The 13,248-nt window shown below is 30.8% G+C and overlaps 1 protein-coding gene across 1 annotated transcript; it reads left to right on the top strand.

Moving 5' to 3' along the window:
• Window positions 1–7,662: 7,662 nt before the first annotated feature.
• Window positions 7,663–9,832, top strand: BDBG_16077 (uncharacterized protein; the record flags this gene model as incomplete). The annotated part of the gene is made up of 6 exons (XM_031724099.1): window positions 7,663–7,963; window positions 8,168–8,270; window positions 8,785–9,022; window positions 9,174–9,197; window positions 9,437–9,509; window positions 9,718–9,832. Coding segments are annotated over 6 exons (852 nt in total), but the record flags the coding sequence as incomplete, so codon positions are not given.
• Between the last annotated feature and the right edge of the window lie 3,416 nt (window positions 9,833–13,248).

Below are 13,248 nucleotides of genomic sequence, written 5' to 3'. Positions count from 1 at the left end.
TAATACTTATTAAAGTCATTTAAAGCAATAAAAATAATTTAAATTGAGAAATGAAAATCATGATCTCATTTCAAAAATATAATAAGAGTAGACAGTAAGTTTCACTGAAACAGTATAAGACTACTATCTAATATTAAAATCATGTAATGAAATCAGTTGAATTGATAATAAGACTATTAAAAAATCTGGTTCTGATTTCAGACACAGTTACATAGTTAGTCTAGACAGGCTGTGTGACGTGTCTGATTCATTATATAGACTATTCTGTTACACTGTATAGATTTCTATCACTTCAATTCTCAGTCGCTGATTCTCAGCTGAAAATCTACAGAATTTCTATTCTTCTGCCTCGAAGTTTCACTGCATACATCACTGTATACATGTATAAATATTCACTTCAATTGCTGATTCTCACACTTTCTCTTTCTTTTCTTCTCTAATGTTTTTCACTTTGTTATATAAGATCTATAAATATCATACTGATCTATTTAGTGTAGATCTCTTATACTTGAAAAACATTCATTATCTTCTTATTAGAAATAATTATTCACTGAGAAGATATCTGAATATGTAATAATATATAAGAAACAGAAAAATAATTAAACAGCTAAGTAAACACTGAGTTTTCAGATAGAAGCTTACTCATCAGTCACTCTGACTCTGTAATAAAATCTTATAAGAGAATATCAGTGAAAGATCTGAGAGTTCTGACATCTCAGATGTATAAGATTATAAGAAATCTTGCTTCTTACGGATTCTTTACCTCTATTTCTATTTCTTATGTAATTAATAGAGTTAGCAGCCCTTGACTACACACAACTATATAGACTGAAGTTTGTGAATACTATTTATAACTCAGCTTAAGTACTATTATACATTTAATCTCTACATTTTATCTTTCTATCACAAATACTTTTAGTAGTTAATAGTATATATTATATCAAGCTGTAAACATCTGAATAATTATCTGTAAGCACTTATTCTTACATTTCAAGCTCAGTCAGTCAGTAACTATCTATTATAATTTATAACTGAAAGAACTAGAAACTTATATACTTTAATCTCTGTAAACTCTACTGTAGACACTCAGAAGCAGTTATCTGAATTATGAATAACTCTTATAAAAGAAGTTTCAGAGAATTTATCAATTACTCACAGAATATTATTCTCTGTATCTGTGACAGAGAAAGTCTCTGAACTCATGAATAAATTAATCTCAGTGAAGAACATTCTTGAGTATCTTCTACAGAATCAAGCTATTTTTCTATAAGAAATACTTACTATCTGTAAACACTCTTGAACTGAGTCTCTAGACATAATCTTCAGAGATATCTATGAACTGAAAAGAAACTTTCTTAAGCTATAATCACTTAAGATTACTTACTGAATCACAATCTATAAAAGCTTTTACAAGTTTTTATTTGAAATTGACTTACAAGCTCAGCTGTGTGATATGAAAGATGAAGAAGTTATTATCTATATAATAACAGATCTCTACTACACTGAAGTCAAGAACTGACTGAATTATCTAGAGAATGATTATAAGAGATCTTACTAATCTACTCTCAAGATTTATCTAGAGAATAAGTTAAGAAACTCTGTAAGCTGAACAGAGAATATCTGAACTGTGATTATTAATATTAGAAAAAGAGATGAGAAATCTGATGAAGATTACTCACAGTACTTTATAAAATTATAATATGAATTAAGATCTATAAAAACAGAGTTCTGAAACAAGATCTGAATAATGATGTTTATAAAGAGACTAAATAAAGACATGTAGAATAAGCTTATTAAACAAGACTCTAAGTTCTTAACTCTGAAGAAACTGATAACTCTTATTTATTACTTATAAATCACTGTGAGAGTTACAGATCTGCAGAGAGTGAATCACTGACTGACTCTGTAAGAGTCAGAATAATGAAGAATAGATTTACTGAGAAAAGATAATAAGACATAGAGAGATTTATATATGACTACTGAGTAGAAAGAGAGAGCTTCATAAGCTTCTATGAACAGAGTATATAATAGAAAGATTAAGAAAAAGAGTCTCTACTTTATCTTTTCTAAATTAGAATATTGTGGCAGGCTGCGCCTGATCAATTATATAGACTATTTCATTACACTTCATAGATGTCTATCATCTCATTCTTAATCGCTGATTCTCAGCTGTCATGAACGCATATGTTTTGATCAGCTATTCTCAAATGCATATACTCTGATTCTCAGCTATTCTCAATCACTGATTCTTAGCTGCTATATATATGTATAAATTCTTCCACTCTGAAGCTTCACTGCGTACATTATCACATACATGTATAAATATTCACTTTGATTACTGATTCTCATACTTTCTCTTTCTTTTTCTTCTTTAACATTTTTCACTTTAATATATAAGATCTATATATTATACTGATCTATTCAGCATAGACTTCTTACACTTGAAAAACATTCTTCATCTTCTTATTAGAAACAATTATTCATATATTATCTTCTCATTAGAAACAATTATTTATTAAGAAGATATCTGAACATGTAATAATATATAAGAAAGAGAAATAAACAGTTAAACAGATACTGAGTTCTTAGATAGAAGCTTACTTATCAGTTACTCTGACTCTGTAATAAGATCTTATAAGAGAATATCAGTAAAAGATCTGAGAGTTCTGACACTCAGATATATAAGATATTTATATAATTACACTTCTTCAGATTTCATAGATATTATACATTTAATAAACAATATATCTAATAATAATATAGAAGAACTCTTGAATATAAGTATAGAAGTAATATCACAGTAACTCTGAGTAATATTGAAATTATAACAGTAATAGATAGCAGATATAATCAGCATGACTCAGTTGATAAGACTGGTAATCAAGACTGCATACATTAGAGATATGTGAGTTCAAATCTCATCACTGACACCTGTTACTTCTTACTCATGAAAGTCCTCATGTAATAGAGGCTGAGCTTAATTAGTAAGGCTTGATACGGGGTAGAACTCTCTACTGTAAGTCAAGTCACTAGTTAAGTGAGATTCTGTAAACACTTATCAGAACTAATATAAGATGTCAATGTTTCTGTAAGAATAAGTGCTCGCAGGCGATTATTCAGATGTTTGCAGCTTGATGTGATATATACTGTTAACTACTAGAAGTATTCGCGGTAGAAAGATAAAATGTAGAAATTAAATGTATAATAGCATTCAAGCTGAGTTGTGAATAGTATTTATGAACTCCAGTCTATATAGTTGTGTATAGTCAAGAGCTGCTAGCTCTATTAATTATATAAGAGATAGAAATAGAGATAAAGAATCTGTAAGAAGCAGAATTTCTTATATACTTCTCTCTCTCTAAGACTTTGTCTGTGAAGCCTTTCACTGAGTAACTTCATAGAATCAGCTCAGCACTGCAGTGATACTCACTAAAAACTCTTCATATCTATAAAAAATTTCAGTGAGAAAAAATCTCTTATTACTATGAAGAGAAAAGAGTCTGTTACTCAGTTTCTTATTCTATGAGATTCTTTATAATTTATAAATTCTTCTCTAACTATTATATAGATTCATCTTGTATCTTTTATATAGAAGAGTTTCAGTTAACTCTTAATTATTTTTATAAGATTCTTATGTAATTATTATACAGATTTATCTCACAGATGAATTACTCTCTATAAGATCACTCTCATTAAAGAGAAGTATTTATAAGTTAATCTTTCACTTATTCTTACAAATTATTGTTTTTTAATACTATAGAATTGTGAGGAATTTTCTATTCTTTTATTAACTCTATAGAATTATAGAATCAAGATATCTGCAGTCTGTAATCACTCTTTATAGTTATATAAAAAGATTCAGATCTGTAATTCATAATCACTCTTATTTACTAAAGTGATCTGACTGTTTCACAGAATTATTCACAGTGTAAATAAATCTCTCTAGAGTAGTATAAATATTTCAGATCTGTTTATAAAATCTCATCTTCTTTTCTCTTTTTCTATAACAGCTTTTATTCTTATAAACTGTGAGTATTCTCATTTATCTGTGAAGTGTTTTCACTCAGATAATAGAGAGAGAGTGTTTCTGACAATATCTATATATTAATTCAAGAACTTCTTAAGAATAAAAATTTTTTTAATTTCAATATCTTTATAAATAATGTTTGATTACTACTGAGCTTCTTATGAGTGTCTCTGTGACTTCTCTGATCACTTTTTACTAACTGATGAAGTGAGAACACTGCTGCTTATAATTATGTTCTCATCTCTCTCAGTCTCATTATCATATCTGATCTTCAGGTCAGTGGCCAACTTCATGTCTCTCTCAGATCAGTTTCTGGCTTTAAGCAGCACAGTTTCTCTCTTTACTGTAAGTCTTCTTATAAGTAATTTCTTACAGATTCTAGCTGACAGTTCTTGTAAAGCTCTCAGTATTGTCAGTGTCTTCTACAGTTTCACAGACCTATAACTATCTCTTCTCTGCTTACACAATCTCTGATCAGGTATATGTGAATATATCTAGATTCTCTATCAATGATTCTCACATCACAGTGCATTTTCACAATCTCATTATCAATGAGAGATGAGTTCTCAGATACCTGCAAAATCTGAGTAATTAAGATAATATAAATATCATGAATTTGTGATAAGAGTTAATCTGAACAGATGAGTCTTCTCTCTGTATCTTAATTATTTTCAGACTGAATACTTCAGTATAACTGAGAGAGTAGATACAGCTTTGTGAGAAATATCTGATCATACATACAGATAATCAGTTCTCAAGACTCTGTCACAACTGTGTATACTCTGATATTCAGCTTTTCTGAAGTCTGTGCATTTCTGATAATCTTCATGTTAAATATAATAATTATCTGTATCATGAACATGATACTCTCTGCTTCTTTAAAGAAAGAAATTAGTAGTTATGAGAGAATTGAGTATCACAGATGTTGAGAGTGTGAGTATAAGTTTTCTTTATTTTTTCTTTATTAATCTCTAAATTGTGTTCATAGCTCTGTTTATTTTCTTATTTTTTAGCTTTAATAAGAGCATGATTTCTTCTTCTCTTGTATACACTGTGAACTGTTCATCTCAGTAGAAACTCATCATCTTGTAGACTAGAGCTTGTAAATGACAGTGTTAATATCTTTATTATAATTAGATTCTTAGCAAAGACTGTATTATTCTGACTTATCAGAATTCATAGTATGAAAGTCATGTCTCAGCTTCTGCAGATATCTTATCTGTCTGAATAGTTCTCAAGTGAACTTATTCATCTTATCAGAATATTCTTATCACTGAATTTTAAATCAGAGCTCATAATCTTACTTCTCTGAGTTAATAATCTCTTTGATCTGATATTCTCATTCATTCTTTAGTACTTCATGAACAGAGTGATGAGTCACAGAGTTCTCTTCTAAGAATTTCTTATATTTATAAAGTAAAGAGATATAAAAAATATTGTGTATCTATAACTCAGATAACAGTTTTAATCTATAAAACTATAAGCTAACTTTCTTCATAATCTTATAAGACTCTGTCTATAAGAGATTCAGCTTCTTACTAGATCTTTACATGATGATGTTTTCTAGACTCAGTCAGACTCTATCATCTTTCTTGAAACTCTTTATAATATACTTGAAGTCATAGTATCTCTTCTGATACTCTTAAGTCTTTCTTAAGAATTTATAAGCTTTCTTCTGAATCTTCTGAATTCTCTCAGTCTGTTCACAGATATTATCACACTCTATAGTATACTCTCACAGGTTCATCAAGATCATCTGCAGATAAGTCTCAGTAAGTATCTCAAAGAGAGTTTTATCTGTACTGACATGCTTTGAGTTGTTATATACAAACTCTGTGAGTGATAATCAATGTACTCAGTCATTCTAATTATAATTAATAAAGCACTGCAGATACTGTTTTAATATACTTATCAGATATTCTATCTGATCATCTGTCTATTGATAAAAAGCTATGCTTAGATCTTATAAGATCTTCAGTATAGTTATCAGATCAGATCAAAATTCTTCTATAAAGATTAATTCTCTGTCTGAGATAATGTTTGTAGACAATTCATGCAATCAGATTATATTACAGATGAAGATGTGAGTCAAATTCTTTGACTTCAAGTTCTTACAGATGAGTATAAAGTGTGTTATCTTAATAAAGTGATTCACTATTATCAGCACACTGTCAAAGCAGGCATTATATATGTTCTTGCTTTCAGAGAGGCTTATAAGAGCATTCATTTCTAGCTATTTTCAAGATTCTTATAGAATGAGTAGAGAAGTAAGTTCTTTATATAATCTGAACTATACTACTCACAAATTCTGATAAACAGTACAAGAATTCACTATCTTCTTCATAAGTTCTCATATCTTCAGTCAGAAGTATTTTCTTATAAGTAACTTATAAGTTCTAGTATCTATAAAATGATCTGTTAGAGAAGAGTCATGATATCTTTTAATAAGTTCTATGTATAGAAACTCATTTATAGATACATAAATTCAGCTCTCTCTTTATAAGAGATTATTTAAGTCTCTTTAATTCTTTATTTCTGCAGGATTGATTTCTGCTGTGAGCAGTTTCTGAATATACTGAGTATATTCATTCTTCAGTTGCAGTTCAGACAATCTGAATAGAAGATCTTATAAAGACTTATACTCTGTTTTCTCTTACATCAGGTCTTTCACAGTACTTCTTAAAGTCTGCAAACTCTTCAGATTATAGATACTCTCTTCAAAGATTCTTACAGAGATTTTCAGAGTATTGACTCTCAGTATTGTAGAAAGTAGTTATACAGACTTCTTTTCTCTCTCTTCTCTCTTCTCTTATAGAGAATTAAGAGACTCTTCAGTCAATCTCTTTATAATACTCAGTCTGAGTATTCTGTAAAGCTTTTCTGTCTTCTCTAGTCTCTTTATATCTGTTACTCTGATCTTCTTAACATAGTCTGATCTGTGAAAGAATTCATCTGCTGAGTTCTTAGACTGACCGTGTGACCGTGTCTGAGACCAGAACCAGATTTTTTGATAGTCTCATTATCAATTTGACTGATCTCATTACACAGTTTTAATATTAGATAGTAGTCTCATACTGTCTCAGTGAGACTTACTGTCTACTCTTGTCACATTTTTCAAATGAGATCATGATTTCTACTTCTCAATTTAAATTATTTTTATTTCTTTAAATGACTTTAAATCTCATTTGAGTGTTACCAAAAAGCATTACTTTTTAAAAAATTAAAAATAGTCTAAAAAAAACTTTAAAATGTCTAAAAATAGTAACTTTATGCCAAGAATGGAACTAAATGAAACCAAATGAGATCACTTTCTCATTTTTTTCAAGTCATGGTTTCATTTTAAGATCTGATATATAGTCACTTTACATGTTTTTTTAATAGCGAGTCTCAGTGTGATTCAAAAGGTTGCTTAAGCCAGTGTACGATTACAGGCGTACGCCGGCTTCTTATATATTGTAATATCATACACTAAATTAATTAGTGGCTGCTATGGCCCCCTTTACATTTGTACACTAGTTCGGAAGCGGCCGTGTTATTATCTGACAGTCATACATTCTTCTGAACCACATTCTCTCTCACCAGATTCAGTCACGCTCATGTGACCATGTCATACACTCTAGCTTCATGTGAATTAGCTCATCACTAGCATTTTGCAATTATGTGACCTATTTCTGATTCAGCTAGCATTCTGCATACACTCTTACAAAGAAACTTCCACTATATTACATCACTTATTCACTAACTTTTTTCATTCTTCAATCATCTTCTTCATCATCATCATCATCAAATGTTACTATCTCATTCAAGATTTCTATCTCTTCTTCTGTTCAACTCTTTCTCTCTGTTCATCTATCACATTGTACACATTCCTGGTAATGGCCTCTCATTCTCATAATAAGCATCATTGTAGTGCTCATACCAGGCAGTTCATTAGCAGTAAGTGTAACATGTTGTGAAACATAGTCAGAACTTGTTTATCTTTTAACAATTATCAGAATATATTATCATGAATGATACATCCTCTTCATCTTCTCATATACTCTCAACTATTTTCATTTCCTTCTCAGTGAGTTTCTGATCATGTTTTCTGGCACAATTTTGCATGAACACAGATGCTGATGTTTGTTTTTATTCATGTAGAATCTTCATGTGTTGACAGATCTGCATTCATCAATGATAGTGAACCTGATGTTGAATCATTGATTAAGAACTTGAAGAACATGATAATGAAGAAATTGCCTGTGTCATGTGTGACTAGACTGACCGTGTGACCGTGTCTGAGACCAGGACCAGATTTTTTGATAGTCTCATTACCAATTTGACTGATCCCATTACATGGTTTTAACATTAGATAGTAGTTTCATACTGTTTCAGTGAGACTTACTGTCTACTCTTGTCACATTTTCCAAATGAGACCATGATTTTCACTTCTCAATTTAAATTATTTTTATTGCTTTAAATGACTTTAAATCTCATTTGAGTGTTATCAAAAAGTGTTACTTTTTAAAAAATTAAAAATAGTCTAAAAAAAACCTTAAAATGTCTAAAAATAGTAACTTTATACCAAGAATGGGACTAAATGAGACCAAATGGGACCACTTTCTCATTTTTTTCAAGTCATGGTTCCATTTTAAGATCTGATATATAGTCACTTTACATGTTTTTTTGATAGCCAGTCCCAGCGGGATTCACGCCAAGAAATGTATGAGACCAGACCAAATGAGACCAAATGTGAAATTCATGGTCTCAGCGGCCAGTCTATGTGTGGCCAGGTCTTCTGCATTTCTCCCTGTTCTCTCTGTTTCTTTCTCTGCTGTTCTCTCTCAATCTTCTACACCTGCCCCTGTGTCTGGTTTTCCTGCTTCTACTACTTCTGTTCCTGTGACTCTCACTCTCACTACTTCTGCTCTCTCTGGTTTTACTGCCTCTGCTTTCATTATCAGCTCTCTCTTTTTCAAGGAGATGTTGTGTAGGCTTAATGAACCATGTTTGTCAGTATATACACTTCTGTTCTTTCTATCAACTTCTAGAATAATTTATTGTATGAAGACTGCATATAACACAACTATCTGAAGCTCAGTTGTGAATGCTGATTATTACATTCATTTTAAATATTTGTGATGAGAGAATTGTTCATTCATTTCAGAGAATTGTTCTTCTTCTTAACAGTGTTAAGATTATAAGTCTTTTTCTTTTCATCTTTTCTTTCTGATACTGATTTTTCTATTCTTAGAGAAAATCATTATGAGTTTTACTGTGCATGAAGTCATGACATTCATAGATACTAAGAAACTTTTCACAATTATCAAATTCAATATTGTAGGTACATCTGCTCTGATAAATTCCTTCAGAATGATAGATTCATATCAGCCTATTCTCTGATATCTGTCATTCAACTTCATGATGCAGATGAAGAATATCTGTGTTTTCAGAAACAGAAATATGAATGTTATACTCTTTTACACTCACAGATGTGAGGCTTGTACACTCTGTCTGAGATGTCATTATGAGAATGAGCTGTTTGCATACTGTATTCTACTTTCTGCATTCTCTCATGTCTCTCTCTCTCTTTCTGAGAAGCCTTGTGCATGTTGTAATTGTGTGTACAACTCTAAGATCAGTGAGTGTTCATTCAGTAACTGTTCTTATCTCTGATTTTTCAATTTTCATACACTAATAATGATTCTTAGTTGCTTCAGCATCAGAGATCATTCTAATCAAAGATGATAACACTGCAGAGACTACTCTCTCTCACTCTCAAGCTTCTCTCATCACTTTCTCTTTCTTCTCTGTGAGAAAGATTGTGTACACATCAGATTATAAGCATTCAGCTCTGAGTGACTTCTGCTGTCATTTATTCAGTTCTGTATCTTCTTCTTCTTCTGTTTCTTTCATCTTCATTTCTCCTGTTCTGGCTCCTGGTCCTGCGGGTCTCATGCTCTTCTTTAATTTTTCTACATGTACATGTATGCATTTCTATATTGGTATTCCAGCTAATCTTGCAATAAATGACATTAATATTGTACACAGAGTGATAGAGGAATCAGAGATATGTACAGTGTTATTACAAGAGTGACTTACAGCTCTTGAATTTCTTACAGATCTCGAGTTTTGAGATTTTCTTTATTTTTGATGTTTTTCAGGTGATGTGGCATTGGAAATAGATTAAATATATGATATATGAAAATGAATGAAGTGTATATGATAATATTTATCTTTTATAACTGACTCTTACAGTTGATAATTAATTCATTATTTCTTTTCTTTTCTTACACTTTTTCTTTATCTGCTAGTCACTACTCTTACATGATCTCTATATAATACAGTATTCAGTGACTAGATTCAGCAGCTTTCATCTTTTGTAATTCTGTCTCATATATTATACTGTCTCTCTTCACCCGCTCAGACCACTACAGTGAACAGCTTATTAAAACTAATCTCATTCAATCTCTGAGCATTCTCAGAGGTTGAGATGGCTTGATTCTATGTATTCACAGATGTTTTGAATAGTTCATTCTCTGTAATCTTCACAATTGAACTGATGTAAACAGTTGAATTCAACTCTGAATTTCTTTTTCTTCTGCAATCTGACTCACATATAAGTCTGCTGCTTTGAGACTGTTCTTTGCTGTGTTATATCTGCTGTCTGCAGTGTGTTATTATACAATCAGCTACAGTCTCATCACTTATTAAAGTGTAGTATTTATCTGATTTCTTCATTACTTCTCATTCTTTTCTTATAATTATGAAAAGATCAGAATAAGTGAGATCATCTGATTTATAAGCATCTATGATTTCTCTTATCTTATGAGACTTTTCAATTATAAGTCTCTTCTTTTTCAACACTGATAATAGTGCTGTAGATGATTATAATTCACTTGAGTCTTGCATCTTTACTTTCATAAGTCATGAATCATTTATTAAGTTGCATAAGACTCATTCCTCTGATTCTTTCAATGCATACATTCTCAGAGAATGTGATTTAAGTATTTTATATGACTTAAATCATTCAGATTGAAACTTCTCAGAACTCTCATTGTATACAAGAACTCACATTCTCATCTTGAGACTTGATTTCTTAACTAGTGAGTCTTGTATTCTTTTTGATTGAATTGCTCAGTTCAGAAGTAACTTGTTAGCTTTTGTACATACATGACTGATCTCTTTCAATCTTGATTTTATGTCTGTGACTGTTGTGTCTGCAACTGCTACTGCTGCATCTGTAACTGCTGTTTCCTTCTCTATCTTTTTCAAAGCATTCTCTGAGATGCACGGATGCAATTCATACAACAGATAGAATGATGAATGCTTAAAGACTGCATACTACTGAATTCACATAACTAATAGTGTCTGACTGAGATATTCATTTCATAATCTTATAGACTTGCTCACTAGATATTTCATCAGCATGTTACTCAAGATTTCATTCAAGTATTTCATCTTTCTGTTCATCTGTGAATGATATGGCATTATTCTACAATGTCTTATCTGTAACTGACTCATAAAATGCCTCACTGCTTCTTCTACAAGGTTCATACTATTATCAGTTAGAATCTCATATAACATTTCATAGTTGACATAGATCTCATTATGTAGAAACTTCATCATCATCTTCTCTGTCATCTCTGAAACTGCTTTCATAACTGACCAGCCAGTAGTGTAATTAATAGCAGTGATTATTCATCAGTTTTCATTTGATGTTTGCAGTAATATGTCTATGAGATTCATCTCTCATCATTTGAATGACTGTATTATATACTTCATCTGATGTTACACTTTCTTATATTCTAACCCTTTCTTAGATCCTTTCATAATCTGATAATTCAGACACTCATGAGTATACATCTGAATGTTCTCAGTCATGCTTGACCAGTATACTCTTGATTTGAGTACACTCATGAGTTCAGGACTTTCTAAGTGACTGAATTCCTTGTGCATGTGAGTCATCAAGTCATATTAAAATAAAGATTCTAGATAGAGAGCTTCTATGTATTCTAGATCATGATAAAGCACAATGTTGTTTTTCAATTTCCTCAGCTTGAAGTTCAGAAGCATCTCTTCTACTACTTTTATAAGACACTTATCATCTGATATTTTATCATTCTTTAAGCAAGAGATCATAATGTTCACTCATTCTGATTTCTTGCATTCTCTCAGCATGTTTAATATGAATGTTCCTTGTGCCTGGTTCACAGAATTCTCATTCATGAAATCAGGTCTGTAACTGATTGTGTCAGATATCACAGTGTCTGATCTCTTTCAGTATTTGATATAAAGATTATACACTTGAAACTTCAAGATTCAACATGCTAAGTGTTTGAAAGATTTTATCATTGATTATAGATAGACAAGGCTTTCATGATCTGTGATCATCATTGTTATATACTCATTGTCAATATATCTATCTCACAACACCAGTGTGTGCTTGATTATTAGTAATTTCTTTTCATACACTGAGTAATTGAGCTCAGTACTCAATAGTTTTCTATCATCATATATCACTGAGTACAGCTTGCTGTTCTTACTCATCTGTAGAAGAGTACCTCTGATAGCTCATTCAGATGCATCTGTCTCAATGTAGAAAGATTTATCATAATCTGATTAAATAAGTACTGAGAATGTTATTACACATTCTCTCAGTGTGAGAAAAGCCTCTTTACATACAGTATTTCAGATAATTGAATAAAACTTCTTCTTTCACAGATTTGTATCTGTTTCTCTTAAGAGATCTGAGAGTGATGCAGATATTCATGTGAAATACTTGATGAATCTGCAGTAGTATGAGACTAACTCAAGAAACTGTTGTATATAATGTACATTTCTCAGCTGCAGTCAATTCACTATGATATTCAATTTCTTCAGAATGAGATGTATACAGTCATCACTCATTATATATTCTATAAACTTCAACTCTTCTATTTCAAACACACACTTGATTAATTTAATATAGAGCTTATACTCTGTCAGAGTTATAAGCACTTTATCAAGATACTTCAGATATTCATTGTATAAGTTTGAAAAGACTAGAATGTTATCAAGATATATAAGATATGAGATTTTATTCTGTTTATGAAGAATCATATTCATCATCATTTAAAAGATAGCAGGCACATTTATCAGACTGAATGACATTATCAGGAATTTGAACTTCTCTCATTATATATTAAATGCAGTTCATGAGACTGATAGTTTATCTATACAGATCTGTCAGTATTCTGAGA

The sequence above is a fragment of the Blastomyces gilchristii genome (assembly GCF_000003855.2).
Source record: "Blastomyces gilchristii SLH14081 genomic scaffold supercont1.1, whole genome shotgun sequence".
NCBI classification, from domain to species: domain Eukaryota; kingdom Fungi; phylum Ascomycota; class Eurotiomycetes; order Onygenales; family Ajellomycetaceae; genus Blastomyces; species Blastomyces gilchristii.
This window is presented reverse-complemented; position numbering and strand designations above follow the sequence as displayed.